This window comes from Bison bison, unplaced genomic scaffold, assembly GCF_000754665.1.
Source record: "Bison bison bison isolate TAMUID 2011002044 unplaced genomic scaffold, Bison_UMD1.0 scf7180017864464, whole genome shotgun sequence".
Lineage (NCBI taxonomy): Eukaryota > Metazoa > Chordata > Mammalia > Artiodactyla > Bovidae > Bison > Bison bison.
The window spans coordinates 6,274,069-6,291,380 of record NW_011495025.1 but is presented as its reverse complement, the minus strand read 5'-3'; the positions used below and the strand labels follow the sequence as shown (position 1 = coordinate 6,291,380).

The 17,312-nt window shown below is 40.1% G+C and overlaps 1 protein-coding gene across 1 annotated transcript in view; it reads left to right on the top strand.

Moving 5' to 3' along the window:
* PKD2 (polycystic kidney disease 2 (autosomal dominant)) overlaps window positions 1–17,312 on the top strand; it is a 59,833-nt gene that overhangs the window by 1,473 nt on the left and 41,048 nt on the right. Inside the window, exons 3-4 of the mRNA XM_010860229.1 lie at window positions 3–135; window positions 9,123–9,236. Coding sequence (XP_010858531.1) covers window positions 3–135; window positions 9,123–9,236 — 247 coding nt within the window. The remainder of the gene's footprint in view (window positions 1–2; window positions 136–9,122; window positions 9,237–17,312) is intronic.

The window sequence follows — 17,312 nt, the reverse complement described above, 5'->3', positions numbered from 1 at the left end:
GGCGTCAGCGAGAGGACCAGGGCCCGCCGAGTCCCAGCCCCGCCGGCGGCGGGGACCCGCTGCATCGCCACCTCCCCCTGGACGGGCAGCATCGCCGAGTGGCCTGGGCCGAGAGACTCGTTCGCGGGCTGCGAGGGAAGAGCGCGACCCTCAGCAGCTGATGCACAAACCAGAACTGCGGGTGCTGTCGGAGCCATTCCCGCTGAGGGCAGCTCTCCCGGGCTCCAGCTCGCATCCCCTTTGCGTCCCCGCCTCCCTTGGAAGCGTCTTCCCCACCTCTGCTAATTGTGCTCTATTTCCGGTACCTAGCGCGGAATTCCACGGCGCCCTTGTTGGTGCAAATTTATTGGATACCTCCTTCTAAAAGAAGATCTGTCATCTTATGTTTGCCTTTGGAAATAAATGAAAGTCGTATTAGAGTAAAGAGGGTACATCTGAAGATTTTTTATCTTGTAGGGGGAAAAAATATTCTAAGACAGCTAATGGTGGTTGCAACTGCATATTTGCTAATTTCACTAAATAAAAACGAAAATTCTGTGCTAGCACCCATGGCCTTCCACTGGCCTGGATGCCCTGTTGCCCCTTATCCCGTTCTGGAAAGGGTAAGCAACAGTGTCCCGGTTGTGGGAGGAGTGTCATTGGGTAGTCACTGATGTTGTTTTGGTGATATCTGTGGTGGTTTAGGGGAGAGGGAGCTGTTGAGAACACTACGAATAGAATACAATGCTTAGGAAAACAGTTATTTGGCCATTTCTAATTCTAGGCATTTTTTCCCCCTAAACAGTTGCAAAGTAAATGTTAACATTGTTTGAAAAACTTGAAAGTATGTTTTTAAATAACTAAATTAATGTTCTTTGACATTCCAATGAAACAGTGAAGTCATCAGATACCAGCTGTGTGGAAATATGTCAGTTTGGTGCACCCAGCTCTCCAAAAGGCAGGAAAGGAATTTTCAAAACTTGCCAGTGCCTTTTAAGAGGACACAAATTTTCCAGGAGCAGATGGGATCCTGTTTTTGCAAAGTTTTGTCAGAGGCATCCTTGGAAAAGAGTTGCATTTGCTCTTACCATCCGAATGATTTTAATCTCTAGTTTTAAGAGTTTTTCCAGTCTCAGTCTTTTGAAATTCTCCCTTCCCTTCCGTTCCTGTCAGTTTTGAAAATCTTGCACAAAAAACTATCCAGGTATTTTCATAGGAACATGATTAATACCAAGTCAGGCTTGTACCTGAATCCCAGTTCTACCACACATTGACTGAATGACCTCTAGCAAACTGCTTAACCGCTCTGATCTCCAGTTTTTTAATTTTGTTTTAAAAAAGACATAATCATAATACTTAGCTCTTGACATGGGAAAATTAAATGAGATGAGACATAAAATATGTAGCAGGTCTGCCATGTTGTGAGTGCTTCGTAAGTAGAGATTAAGTCATGGATTCTAAAAGTACATTTTGGTGCTCTTACATAGTGATTATGCTAGTTTATTTGATTCAGGGCGTGGTGGGATCCAAAGATCCTTTTTAGTCACCTGTGTGAGAAGATTAGTGAAAAAACTCATTAATACTTTTTTAAGGTTCCAAATTGTATTCAAACAAAATTTATATTATTTTACTTTGTATTAATTGTGGTTTTTAAAATATTCACTGAAATGAGGGGTTTCTTATAAGTTAATAAGTAATGTAAAGTCATGATCCTTTTAACTCAGCTTAAGTATTTAATAACACATTTCATATTGTCTGAAAAAGCTCAATAATGGAATATAACTACGTGAAATATGTGAATGCATATGTAAGTTTATTTCTTTTAAAGAAAAGTTTCAGAAAATTTACAGTGAATAAAGTAATAGTAAAACTTCTGGTCCAACTTTATCAATGGTTGATAAGATCTCTTAATCTTATCAATTAGGAGAGTAGAATCATGAGAATCTTTTTTTATAGAAAATTTTAGAAATAAATTTTATTACTTTGTGAAGAAATATAATTGATATCCTTGTCACTTATTAAATAACCTTTGTTAGATAATTAGTAGTACCTACTGTGAAAATAGACTGTGCTAGTTGCCACCAAAAAAAAAAAGAACTAAAATAATATATCACCATTTACCTATGGACGGAAACCCAGAAATGTGAAATGAGTAACCATGAATAAATTGTGATATTTTTTTCCCTCATAGGATATTGTTATTGTTGTTTAGTCGCTAAGTCATGTCTGACTCTTGTGATCCCATGGACTAGCCTGCCAGGCTCCTCTGTCCATGGATTTTCCCAGGCAAGAATACTGGAGTGGGTTGTCATTTCCTTCTCCAGGGGATCTTCCCAACCCAGGGATCAAACCTGAGCCTCCTGCATTGGCAGGCAGATTCTTTACCACTGCGCTATCAGTGATCGAACCCCCGTCTTGGGATACAATGACAGAAATCTTTAGTGCATTATATAAGTAGTGCCCAGGGTCAGAAGTGGAGAAGGAAATGGCAACCCACTCCAGTGTTCTTGCCTGGAGAATCCCAGGGATGGGGGAGCCTGGTGGGCTGCCGTCTATGGGGTCGCACAGAGTTGGACACGACTGAAGCGACTTAGCAGCGGCAGCAGGGTCAGAAGAGAGAGAGTGACTTGGAATTTCTAAAGATAGGAGCCAAACTTAAGTTTGGCTTTTTCAGGCGCTTCCCTGGAGGTCTCACATCAGACTTCCTAGCCTTTGTTTGTCATTTATAAAATGGAAGAGTTGAACCTAATCTTCAAGTTCCCTTCTAGCTTCAGCATATTGTTTAATGACACGAATCTGAGTGGGAAAACAAATGATCATTTCTCCTTGGACACTGAATAGATCTATTCTCTTAGCAGGAGTAAGATGGCAAAGAAGAAGTTTGAGGCCTGATTATGGAAAGCATTGTGTCTAACCAAGGAATTAAGAAGTTACCTCTAAATACTAAGAAGCAGTTGAAAGTTTTTGAGCAGGAGCAGAACACGCCGAAAGGGAATATGAGTCAGGCCTCGTGCTGTGCAGGAGCACTTACAGAGGGAGATAGGGAGGCAGGAGGACGAGGTAGGGGGCAGCCAGTGAAGGGGAGGTGATGATCTGGACCAGAGGCAAAAAAAGAAGGCTAAAAGATCGAAAGACTGCTCCAAGCTTAAAAGCATCTCCAACTCAATGATCTTGTTTACTTTTTTCTTAGCAAACACTTTTTATCACAGAGATAAAATTTGAGACTCTATATGAGTTATCAGATTTTCTGAATTTCCAAAGTTGAATGTGTTTTATGGATGTATCAATTTATTAAAGTCACTTTCTGTTTACTGTTTCAGACATACGTCATCACTGTCCATGTCCAGAACTTTTTCATCATCCCAAACAAGTCTGCCCATTAAATACTAACTCCCAGCTCCCCTTTTCTTCCCTGCCCTACAGCCTCTCTGTCTCGATGAATTTTCCTGTTCTGCTGCTGCTGCTGCTAAATCGCTTCAGTCGTGTCCAACTCTGTGCGACCCCATAGACGGCAGCCCACCAGGCTCCCCCGTCCCTGGGATTCTCTAGGCAAGAATTCTGGAGTGGGTTGCCATTTCCTCCTCCAATTTCCTGTTCTAGGTACCTCATATTAGTGGAATCATACAGTTATTGTCCTTTCACATCTGGCTTATTTCGCTTAGTATAATGTTTTTTAACATTTATCAATGTTGTAGCATGTATCTGAACTTCATTTGTTTTGATGACTGAATAGTATCCTCTTGTATGTATACAACACATTTTGTTTATCCATTCATCAGTTGGGAGAAGGCAACAGCACCCCACTCCAGTACTCTTGCCTGGAAAATCCCATGGACGGAGGAGCCTGGTAGGCTGCAGTCCATGGGGTCACTATGAGTCGGACATGACTGAGCGACTTCACTTTCACTTTTCACTTTCCTGCATTGGAGAAGGAAATGGCAACCCACTCCAGTGTCTTGCCTGGAGAATCCCAGGGACGGGGGAGCCTGGTGGGCTGCCGTCTATGGGGTCGCACAGAGTCGGACATGACTGAAGCGACTTAGCAGCAGCAGCAGCAACATTCGTCAGTTGATGAACATTTGGGTTGTTTCTACCTTTTGGCTATTATGACTTTCCCGGTATTTTTAATCCAACCCTCACTCCATAATTTCTTCCTTTTCCCCTTTTTATTTGCACTATAATTGTGAACAAATGAGACTTTGTATTTTCATTGTGAGGGGATTTTGTTTGAGGGAGGGCTGTTACTCTGTGAGGTATGATAAGACTCTGCTAGTAACAGAATTTGTGCAGTCAACAAACATTTATGGAGCATCTCCTCTGTGGTAGGTACTAGGGATACAGAGATGAATAATATAAGGTCCCAGTTCCCAAGGAGTTCATAGTAGGGGGACCACAGGTGTAAGTAAATAATTGCAGTGCCAGGTCCCAGATATGGCAGGTACCCAAAGAAGAGAGGACCAGTTAGTTCTATCTGGGGAGGTTAGAAGTAAAACTAGAGTAACATTTTGAAGAATTCAGTGAGGGGAGTTGGGAAGGGAAGAATAGCAGAAGTAAGACCAAGATGGCTGGTACCTCATTGGTATTAATACTTTTTCCTATAGACAGAGACAGTGAGGGCTTCAAGCAGGGGACTGATACAGTCACATGCCAATCTGAAGATGATTCTAGCAAAGATGTAGGGAATGGGGTGAGATGGAGAACAGGTTAGGAAAAGGTGACAAAGGCTGCAGCCAAGGATTGTGAGCTGGGATGGAAGAAAGCTAGATTAAAGAGAGGCAGAACCCATCAGAATTGTGGTCCAGCCCCATGTGAAGGTTATGAAAAGGGCCTATTCTAAAATGAAACCCGTGTTTCTGACTTGGTAGCATTAACCCACCTATTTAGCCACAGGGAAAACAGTTTTCTAGATAAAGGAAAAAAGACAGAAATCTCAGTTTGGGGCATGTGAGTGTGAGTTGTCTGTGGAATATGCGTGTAATCTGTGACACATTCCTGTCTTCACCTCAGGAGGAGGCTGCCTAAGAATTGGAGGCTCAAAAGTCAGTATCATTTAAAGTAGCAACTGACTGTTCTATAGAAAATGGACCAATAATAAAAAGTCACTTCCCTTTCTGAAGGTGTCCAAGCAATTCAAATAACTATTAGAAAGGATTGTATTCATCTTTCTACGCAAGATCCACGTGTGTCCAAGCACAAAAAACGGGATTCTTTTATGACATGAATCCAATGAGAATTCAGTCGGGCTATTCACAGTAACTTCAAAGTCTGCATGGATTTGAGTCTTCACACCAACTTAGCATCAGAAGTAGGATGTCTCCCAGATTTGAACCTATTTCTGAAACCATAAATGGGCCTCTTCCAACCACTCTAAATGCTGTACACATATAAAATTTCTTATTCCCAGAGCAACCCCACGGAGAAGTACTCTTATCCCGTTTCCAAATGAGGAAGTGAAGGCTCATGGTTTGAAGTAAGGTCTCATAGCTCCTAAGGGCTGATGCTTCATTTAAACACAGCTCAGACTCCAGACGGAGAAGGCATGGGCAACCCACTCCAGTACTCTTGCCTGGAAAATCCCAGGGACCGAGGAGCCTGATGGGCTGCTGTCTATGGGGTCGCACAGAGTTGGACACGATTGAAGCAACTTAGCAGCAGCAGCAGACTCCAGACCCCCCACCACACCTTGTCATGATCAAGGAGTCCTGAGGAGGTTAATGCATTTCAGATGAGACAGAGTTAATGTGAGGCAAAAGATCCACACTGAATCTTTTTACCATAGAACTGAGAGATATATTAACAAGATGAGATGATACGATCACTGCAATTAGTTTCAAAATAATTGAGGAGGACTTCCTTGGCAGTCCAGTGGTTAAGGCTCAGTGCTTCCAATGAAAGGGGCTTCATCCCTAGTCAGGGAACTAAGAGCCCACATACCCTGTGGCATAACCAAAAAAAAATACAAAGAAACAACAAAAAAAATTGAGTTGGTGAGGATTTTGAAGAATCAAGGTTGGTGTGGAGTTGATGGTAATTGTTAAAGCTGGGTGAGGGATACATGAGGGTTCATTATGTCGTTCTCGCTGTGATATTTTTTATAAATTGCAAAATAAAAAGGGCTTATAAGCATTTGGGCTTCCCTGATAGCTCAGTTGATAAAGAATATGCCTGCAATGCAGGAGACCCCGGTTCAATTCCTGGGTTAGGAAGATCCTCTGGCGAAGGGACAGGCTACCCTCTCCAGTATTCTTGGGCTTCCCTTATGGCTCAACTCGTAAAGAATCCATGTGTAATGCGGGAGACCTGGGTTTGACTCCTGGGTTGGGAAGATCCCCTGGAAAAGGGAAAGGCTACCCACTCCAGTATTCTGACCTGGAGAATTCCTTGGACTGTACAGTCCATGGGGTCTCAAAGAGTCGGATACGACTGAGAGACTTTCACTTAGAAGCATTTGGATAAAAGAGTTGCAAAATGGAATTTAAAAAAAAATTTTTTTGGCTGCACCACACAGCCTTTGGGATCTTAGTTCTCCAACCAGGGATTGAACCCATGACCCTTGCATTGGAAGCCTGCAGGGTTTGTTTTTTTTTTTTTTTTAAGATTTTTTTTGTAGACTTTTTTTTTTTTTTTTTAACATCTTTTATTGAATTTGTTACGATACTGCTTCCGTTTTATGTTTTTTGACTGCAAGGCAGGTGGGATCATAGCTCCCCGACCAGAGATCAAACCCACATCCCCTGCATTAGAAGGCAAAGTCCCAACCACTGGACCACCAGGGAAGCCCCATCAAAGTCAGTTATGTTGGAGACATTTTTGCTGTTTTGGATTATCCATCTCAGGACTCCCCCATATGCATATTAATAAGGAACACTATTTAGGTAATGTGCTCTGACTTTGGGCTCTGGCATTGACTAAGCACCTTCTTACACAGGAAGGAAATTGCATATTGTCCCCTGTCCTCTCAGATCACATCCTCCTAACAGATGGAGACACTTTATCTACAGAACGTGAGTACCTTTAGGTCCTCCCTCCACAGCTGGGACAATGGTGGGAAAAGACAAAAGTTACTTTTGAAGAATGCTGCCATTTTGGACTTGAACTCTACCCTTAACCATTCCTATTGTATCATTCTTGCTAAACATGGGAAACATGTTGGCTATAGGACAGCTATTTTTCCCATTTGTAGTTGCAGCCATTTCTTACCCATTAAGATGTGAGGGGGTCCCTATATCCGAAGACTGACCCTACATATATACACCCAATAGGGAAACTGTATGAAATTTTTATAGCAATACATATTTGAGGAGGTAGGTAGAGTAATTTAGAAAAAGTAAATGCATAGAAATACATTTTTATAAAATATAAATAAAAGGGCTTCTTTTTGTTTGAAATGTTTCCTTCAAGGGCTAGAATTAAATTACTATCGACTATTGCAAATTTAGCTTAAAGAAAATTTGATAGGAGTTTGGTTTTTCTATTTATAGGTCAAGCAAAACCATTTGTAAATATTAAGAACTATGACTTTTCCTTAGTGCATAATTGTTTATAAACCATGGGAAAGAGTGAAATCACTGACCAAGTGAAGCAAGGCAGCCGTCTGTCCTGATGGTCAAGGGACTAGCAATTTCCACTTATGTGTATATTTTAGGCCTGGCCTCCAAAAGAAATACACCCAAAGAAATGGTGTGGTCGTGTCCAGGGCTACTGAGCCTAATATTTGGCTGCCTCTGTGTTATTCTGAGTTGTAATTTTCCATGTCATCTAAATTTGTAATAATTCTTTAATATGATAGAGTTTCAGCGAACAAACATTCTCTTGCTGCATTTCTTGTGAGTGAGTAATTCCCTGACAACTACCAGATCTTGGCAGAGCAAACCTGGTCATAAGTTATGCTCCACTTTTGGGGTGGTGAAACCCAGGACGCGTAACACAGTGTCTTTGAAGGCAGATGCTGATTTTTCCAAAAGAAATTTGGGAGAGAAAAAGAAAAGGAAATGAAATACCCCAATTTAGGATTGGAACTAATGTATGATTATAAGACTTAAAAAGTACATAAACACTAGAGATGAAGTCATTTCTTCCGAGTGCAAGACCATATACCATTCCCCCCCGTTCTCTGTGGCTTGATTATGGCGTCAGTGGCCGTGTGAGTTTCCATGAGGAAGGGGTTAAAGTCTGTGGACTCGAGTGTGAGGCAATTTGCCATTAACAGCCGAGTTAATCTAACAAAAAGGATTGAGAGGTTTGTCTTTTTTGGAAAATGCTAAGGCTCTTCCAAGTAACCAGTAATGTGACTTGACCACACTGTTCACTAGCGGGGGTTTGGACGGCCACCATGTCTGTCTGCTGGCTGCGTCCAAAACTGCGGGATCTCTGTCCAGCCAGCTCACCAAGGCTTATGTCATCTTTGCTCAGCTGGCCCAACACTTTTTCCATCTGCTAAAATATGGAGCACGGTTGCTGATTTTACTCTTTCTCCAAAGAGAGAGAGAGAAGGCGGATGAGTTGTTGCTTTTAATTTAAAAATCATATGCTAATTGAAATTTTAAAAATCTGTTTGGCTAAGCATATTTAGTGTAATCACTCAGCGTTGAATTTCGTAAAAGGCAAAAATGGGTACAGAGCAGAGATTTTATACCAGTGTGTTAGAATATTGATAGATGTTTCCACGATGAAGTGATGCTCCAACCAGGACTTCTTTTTATCAGAGGTGACCTAAAAGGTATTTACAATGTAGTTACTTAAGAGGATAATTAATTTAATAGTATAATAATTCCTCCTGCATATAGGCAGAGCTGATATGTATGCACAATTATTTAACCTCCTCTCGTAGGCTGCCCAAATTTCCTCTTCTCTTTCTAATTTTTCACTAAGATATTTTCTAATGAGGTTGGGAGCTTAGACAGTGATCAGATTGTTGCCTTGTGTTTTGCACATCTTGTGGAGGTGAGACAGTGGAGACTGATGTATTCCCAAATTAAAGGTACTTCTACTAAAACCATTTCTCAGTTGTTTTTAGAGCATGCTAAAAAAAAAGAAAAACAGGAGAGCCTCCCTTAAAGTATACTATTTTTATGTGTTTTTTTCTTTCACCATTCATGAGATTTTTGAAAAATAAAATGACATCTTTTATTATTATTTTAAAGGTCTCTGGGGAACAAGACTCATGGAGGAAAGCAGCACTGACCGAGAGAAATACCTTAAAAGTGTTTTACGGGAACTGGCCACATACCTCCTTTTTCTCATAGTCTTGTGCATCTGTAAGTAGAACATTTCCTTCCAATAGAGGAAAAGTTGAAAAGTTGCATATTTGCCCTGTCAAAATCATGACTAAAAGGACCTATGGATGCACCTAAACAGTTACTTCAGAAATTCTCTTCTCTGTTATTAATTCCAGTTTAGAATTTGGTAAAGTTCTCATCTCTCCTCAGATAAACGTTGATCAAAATTTGGCATTATCTGATCGGCCACTTTATTATCAGCTGTGACCATTTTCACTGTGACATGCACGGAGCAGACACCAAGACGCCCAGACATCAAGGAACCAAGTAAAGGGACTTTTGTGTTAGATGTTTTAGCAATAATTATAATGTCAGTATCACTACATCAGTTAGTGTAAAGTCTGTATAGGAATTAAGTAGAGTATGTAGTTTAACTTTCAGAAAATACATATAGTGTCACTTAATATTGCTTTTATGGCTCTATATATTTAAAAGTCCCCCTTTTTTGGATTTGGATGTGTTGTGTGAATGCCTTCATTCTCATTATTTCTTCAAATCTTCAGTAACTGTGGATTTTCACTCTGTAGGAAACTTACTGCAAACTCATCTCCTTCTTCTTTCAATACATACCCACATCCTCTGAGACCTGGGGAGGGATGCCTTAGCTAAAAAGCATGTCTTTGAAACCATGTGCCTCAAAATCCAGAAAGTCACGGGCAATGGATTACCTCTGAATCAAAGGATGATGATAGAGTGCTGTCCTGTCCCATCTGAAGCCCTTTATGAGAACAGAGAGGAAACAGGTTTATGACCAAAGGCCCTCCTAGTATATTCCTCAGGGAAAGGAGTTTGTTCTTACAGTGTGCACTAAGAAATGCTTAAAAACTGACACCACCCTTGGAAAGTATCCCCTTCTTTGTAAGTGGAGAGAGTTAGGATTTAATCAATACTTTAATAATGCCATTCTTATTATATTAAAATTGACCACCTTGAATTTAACTGAGTGCTAAAAGCTTCCCTAAAAAATGTTTTTTTTAACTAGATTTATAAAAAGATGTGTAAGTTGAACATAAAAGATTAAGGAAACATTTAAGTTTTGATATTTGTAATTTTAAGAAATTAAATATTGATTTATTTAACATTCCCACACAGGTTTTTATTAATACTAGTAAGCTTTTAATGAGCTTTAACAGAGCATGACTTCTTACACTTTCTGAGACTTTGCCTATCCGCATGGGAACTTAAGGGGGAAAAAAAAGTTAGTTAAGCTAAAAATTGTATATGTATGAGGGGCTTCCCTGGTGGTTCAGTGTTAAAGAATCCCCCTGAAATGCAGGAGACACAGGTTAGATCCCTGGGTCAAGAAGATCACCTAGAGAAGGAAATGGCTACCCACTCCAGTATTCTCACCTGGGACATCCCATGGACAGAGGAGTCTGGTAGGCTATAGTCCATGGGGTCACAAGAAAGGTGGACACGACTTAGCAACTAAACAACAACATATATGTCTGAACAACATCCATTTTCTTGCTTTTTTCTACCTAATTATCTGAAAATTTCTGTTATTTGTTAAGGAAAAAATCTTTCATTACTTCTGAAAACATATGTTGTCTAGGCAGTGCTGAAAATCTACGAATGATCTATTCAGTTCTTTAAAGGTTATAAAGCAAGAGATGGGATATTTTGAACTTTTATGTTCTACGCAGTTAGATCTTAGAATAAATACTAAAGGCAAGTTTGCTTCCACTGTAGAAATGGTGCTTAAATATTAAACTATGTTGTTTTTGTCCAGCCACTCAGTCATGTCCAACTCTTTGCAACCCCATGGATTGCAGCATGCCAGGCTTGTCTGTCCTTCACCATCTCCCAGAGCTTGCTCAAACTCATGTCCATTGAGTCGGTGATGCCATCCAACCATCTTGTCCTCTATTGTCCCTTTCCCCTCCTGCCTTCAATCTTTCCCAGCATCAGGATCTTTTCTAATGTGTTGGTTCTTTGCATAAGGTGGCCAAAGTATTGGAGCTTCAGCTTGAACATCAGTCCTTCCAATGAATATTCAGGACTGATTTCCTTTAGGATTGACTGGTTTGATCTTGCAGTCCAAGGGACTCTCAAGAGTCTTCTCTAATAACACAGTTCAAAAGCATCAATTCTTTGGTACTCCGCTTTCTGTATGGTCCAACTCTCACATCCATACATCACTACTGGAAAAACCATAGCTTTGGCTAAACAGACCTTTGTGGGCAAAGTAACAGCTCTGCTTTTTAATATGCTGTCTAGGTTTGTTATAACTTTTCTTCCAAGGAACAAGTGTCTTTTAATTTCATGGCTGCAGTCACCATCATCAGTAATTTTGGAGCCCAAGAAAATAAAGTCTCTCACTGTTTTCATTGTTTCCCCATTTATTTGCCATGAAGTGATGGGACCAGAAGCCATGATCTTCATTTTTTGAATGTTGAGTTTTAAGCCAGGCTTTTCACTCCTCTTTCACCTTCAAGAGGCTCTTTAGTTCTTCTTCACTTTCTGCCATAAGGGTGGTATCATCTGCATATCTGAGGTTATTGATATTTCTACCAGCAATCTTGATTCCAGTTTGTGCTTCAACCAGCCCAGCATTTCACATGAGGTACTCTGCATATAAGTTAAATAAGCATGGTGACAGTATACAGCCTTGAGGTACTCCTTTCCCAATTTGGAACCAGTCTGTTGTTTCATGTCTGGTCTAACTATTGCTTCTTGACCAGCATGCAGGTTTCTCATGAGGCCGGTAAGGTGCTCCGGTATTCCCATCTCTTGAAGAGTTTCCACAGTTGTGATCCACACAGTCAAAGGCTTTGGCATAGTCAATAAAGCAGAATTAGATGTTTTTCTGGAATTCTCTTGTTTTTTCTATGATCCAACAGATATTGGCAGTTTGATCTCTGGTTCCTCTGCCTTTTCAAAATCCAGCTTGAATATCTGGGAATTCTCAGTTCATGTACGTTTGAAGCCTAGCTTGGATAATTTTGAGCATTATTTTACTAGCATGTGAAATGAGTGCAACTGTGAGGTAGTTTGAACATTCTTTGGCAATTGCCCTTTTTCGGGATTGAAATGAAAACAGACCTTTTCCAGTCCTGTGGCCACTGCTGAGTTTTCCAAATTTGTTGGCATATTGAGTGCAGCACTTTAGCAGTGTCATCTTTTAGAATTTGAAACAGCTCAGCTGGAATTGCTTCATCTCCACTAGCTTTCGTCATGATGCTTCCTAAGGCCCACTTGACTTTACCTTCCAAGATATCTGGCTCTAGGTAAATGATCACAGTTCATTGTTATCTGGGTAATTAAGATCTTTTTTTTGTATAGCTCTTCTATTTATTCTTGCCACCTCTTCTTAATATCATCTGCTTCTGTTAGGTCCGTACTGTTTCTGTCCTTTATTGTGCCCATCTTTGCATGAAATGTTTCCTTGGTATCTCTAATTTTCTTGAAGAGATCTCTAGTCTTTCCCATTCTGTTGTTTTCCTCTGTTTCTTTGCATTGTTCACTGAGGAAGGCTTTTTTATCTCTCCTTGCTATTCTTTGGAACTCTGCATTCAAATGGATATATCTTTCCTTTTCTCCTTTGCCTTTTGCTTTTCTTCTTTTCTCAGCTGTTTGTAAGGCCTCCTCAGGCAACCATTTCGCTTTTTTGCATTTCTTTTTCTTGGGGATGGTTTTGATCACCGCCTCCTGTACAATGTCATGAACCTCCGTCCATAGTTCTTCAGGCACTCTATCAGATCTAATCCCTTGAATCTATGTGTCACTTCCACTGTATAATTGTAACAGATTTGCGTTATGTCATACCTGAATGGCCTGATGGTTTTCCCTACTCTCTCCAATTTAAGTATGAATTTAATTAATTTAAGTAGTTCATGTCTGAGCTACAGTCTGCTCCCAGTCTTGTTTTTGCTGACTGTATAGAGCTTCTCCATCTTTGACTGCAAAGAATATAATCAATCTGATTTTGATATTGACAGTTTGGTGATCTCCATGTGTAGAGTCGTCTTTTGTGTTTTTGGAAGAGGATGTTTGCTATGACCAGTATGTTCTCCTGGCAAAACTCTGTTAGCCTTTGCCCTGCTTCATTTTGTACTCCAAGGCCAAACTTGCCTATTACTTTAGGTATCTCTTGACTTCCTACTGTGCATTTCAAATACTAAACTATAGTGGCCTTAAATTTCAACAGGTAGATTAGAATCATTATTATTACTGTTTTTTTCAACATGACACATATTCATACACATCTATTATGCAAAATACAAAAATTTGTATAAGTAAGTCTAAAATTTCAGCGTTCCCCCAAATTGCCTGAACATCAGAATCACTGAGAGAATCTTTTTTATAATTATAGCATGCCTAGATCTGCTAGGTCAAAGCCTTCCAGCTATGGCTCAGAGAAGTGAGTTTTCGGATACACTGACAAGGTTTGGGAACTAGGCCAGATAAATAAACTAAATAGCTAGCTAGAGTTTTAGGGAACAACCTTGTCGTGTAACTAACTTGTCATTTCTTGTTTATTTTAGAATTTTTATGCTTTTTGTTCTTTTTCATACTCATCACATTTTTTTTGTTTTATCAGCTAGCTTTTTTTTACATCAAAGTTTTATTTTCAGAATATTCTAGAATCTCTGGTAAGAGGGAATTTTGGCAGTCATGGATCAAGCCTCCTCTGAATGGTAAAATTCCCTCCTCTGCCTGGCAGCATCTTTCCCAAAAGGTCCGTCATCCTGCCTCTGACTGAGCAAGAGTTCCAGATTAAGGAATTGACTCCTTTGAAATAGTTCATTTCATTTTTCTATGGCTGTGTTGGAAAGTTCTTCCTTATGCGAAGCCAAAGTCCATCCTCATCTAACCTCCACTCTTAGTTCTACTCTCCAAGCCCACCTAACACCAAAGACTTTTTCCTTGTCTCTCCTCCAGCCCATCAGAAGTTTGGAGACAGACATTCGATCTCCTCCAAGTCTGCTCTAAGTTAAACCTTTCCAGTTCTGTTAACTATTGATCATGTGATTAGAGACATACTTTTAAACAACCCACGTGATAGAAATTTCCTGCAGTTTATCGTAGTCTTTGAACGTACAGCACGAGCCTCACCATGAAAGAGTGGAGACATGGGGCCATGGGCATTCTCATGCAAATACTACATTGTAGTCTGTGCATCCTGCCATTGCCTGACTCTTCGGATACATCATTCCTTAGTCTCTTCACCACAAACTATAAAGCACTGTGTCCCCTAGCTAGTATTTGAGTATTTTTCCTGGAATGTAGTGAATGCCTTCCCTTTCAGCCCTGTTCAGTTTCAGCTCATTAGGATCTGTTCATTCCAATCTGTTGAAATTATCTTGGATCTAGATTCATCCATCTCGTGTATCAGTTAGCCCTCTCAGCTTTACAGCATCAACAGAGTTGATATTATCCAAGTCCTTATCCTAGTAAATTAATAAATCAAAAAGATTCGGTCTAAGAACATCAGTCCATTAGTCAAAGCTCTTTGGGTGGAGTTCACTGAATTATATTATCTTCTAGCTCAGACGGCTCATGAAATAAGATAAGAAAGATTTTTTCAAATGCTTACCTGAGTAACTCCACTGTTCTTCTGATCTGTCAGCTAGTCTATCAGCTGTTGACCAAATTAAAAAGCAAGTGAGGATAAGTAGGCATGATTTACTCCAGGCGGAGCCTTACTGGCTCCTAGTGATTGAGTTCTTTCCCTTTTGTTCAAAATCATCTTTTTAATTACCAGTTTTAAAATCTTACCAGCGATATCAATATCAAAAGACTACTAATAATATCCATCTCATTACTCTGTGGGTAAATAAGATAAGTACTTATCCTTGTGCCTTGCATATTAGAAGCCCTTTATATGAGGTAGATAGGATTCAAGAAGGCAGCCTAAATAGTAGGAAATGTGATTCTTTGGCATCACAGAGATCTAGGTTCAAATCCCACCACTTACACGCTAGGTGAACCTGAGCAAGTTATTTAACCTTTCTGAGCCTTCGTTTGCTCATCTGTAGAGTACTTATTTTGAAAGATTCTTATTTTAAAAGTGGTAATTAGGAGTAATACACAAAAAGTTCTAGGATGCTGTCATTTATTATATTAATAATAGTAAATAAGGGCAAAATTTGTCCCAAAGATTGTTGACAATGGCTGACTTCTCTCATCAGTAGGTTCTATAGAACTGTAGTTTCTAATTGATTGAACATTCATTTGGAGCAGTTAAGTGCCCATAAAGAGCTTATTTTCCACCTTGGCAGTGTTGGTTCTAGCCCTTATGGCTTTAAAATCAGTCTGATTAACCAAGAGGATAGGAATACCATGGAAATACCAAGTATTCCCACTTTCCCTGTCATTTAGATTTTATTCTTTCTTGAAACCTAAGACTCCTATGAATTGATCACCAAAGTACTTATATATATGCTGTTGTTCAGTCCCTAAGTTGTGTCTGACTCTTTGTGACCCAATGGATTACATCCTGCCAGGCTTCCCTGTCTTTCATTATTTCCCAGAGTTTACTCAAGCTTATGTCCACTGAGTCGATAATACAATCTAATCACCTCATCCTCTGCCTCCCCCTTCTCCTTTTGCCTTCAATCTTTCCCAGCATTAGGGTCTTTTCCAATGAGTTGGCTCTTTGCATAAGGTGGCCAAGAATTGGAGCTTCACTTTAGCATCAGTCCTTCCAGTTGTTCAAATCTCCTGTGTTTAAACATAATAAATCACACGAGAAGTTGGGTCAACATCATAGAAATTAACAATTTCTATACATTAAAGAACAGACAGAATTAAAAGGCAGAAAACTGTTGTAAAGAATACTTACAAGAAATACGACAAAGGATTAACATTTTAACATGTTTACTATCCATCAGTCATTGAGAAAAACACTAAGATTACACTAAATATTTTACAGAATAGAAAATAAAATCTATTTTACAGAGTAGGAAGTATAAACAATTAATGTGGGAAAGTCTTTCATCTTAACTCTGTAGTAGCTAAAGAAGTAATGAAAATGGGGAGAGAAACAACATCATCATCATCCAGTATGATATGTCCTAGGGCTTCCCGGGTGGTGCTAGTGGCGAAGAAGCTGCCTGCCAGTGTAGGAAACATAATAGCCAAGGGTTTGATCTCTTGGTTGGGAAGATCCCCTGGAGGAGGACATGGCAATCCACTCCCGTATTCTTGCCTGAAAATTCCCCATGGACAGAGGAGCCTGGCAGGCTACAGTCCACAGGGTCGCAAAGAGTTGGACATAACAAACCACAGCATGCACACACGCATGTCCTAGGACAGGAAGGGCCCTTTTAAGAAGAAACCTAGGAACCTCCATTCCTTTATCTTTGAAAGAAGGAGACTTTGCCTTATATTCTAAAAAAAGAAATAGTATCAAATCCACACATTGTACACCTTAAACTTACACTATTAGTATTTGTTAATTATATGTCAATTAAAAAGGGAATGAATGTTTTATTTACTTGTAAAAATCTTGTAAGCATGATAGTATACAGATCAGATCAGATCAGATCAGTCGCTCAGTTGTGTCCGACTCTTTGCGACCCCATGAATCACAGCACGCCAGGCCTCCCTATCCATTACCAACTCCCGGAGTTCACTCAGACTCACGTCCATCGAGTCAGTGATGCCATCCAGCCATCTCCTCCTCTGTCGTCCCCTTCTCCTCCTGCCCCCAATCCCTCCTAGCATCAGAGTCTTTTCCAATGAGTCAACTCTTCGCATGAGGTGGCCAAAGTACTGGAATTTCAGCTTTAGCATCAGTCCTTCCAAAGAAATCCCCGGGCTGATCTCCTTCAGAATGGACTGGTTAGATCTCCTTGCAGTCCAAGGGCCTCTCAAGAGTCTTCTCCAACACCACAGTTCAAAAGCATCAATTCTTCGGTGCTCAGCCTTCTTCACAGTCCAACTCTCACATCCATACATGACCACTGGAAAAACCATAGCCTTGACTAGACGGACCTTTGTTGGCAAAGTAATGTCTCTGCTTTTCAATATGCTATCTAGGTTGGTCATAACTTTCCTTCCAAGGAGTAAGCGTCTTTTAATTTCATGGCTGCAGTCACCATCTGTAGT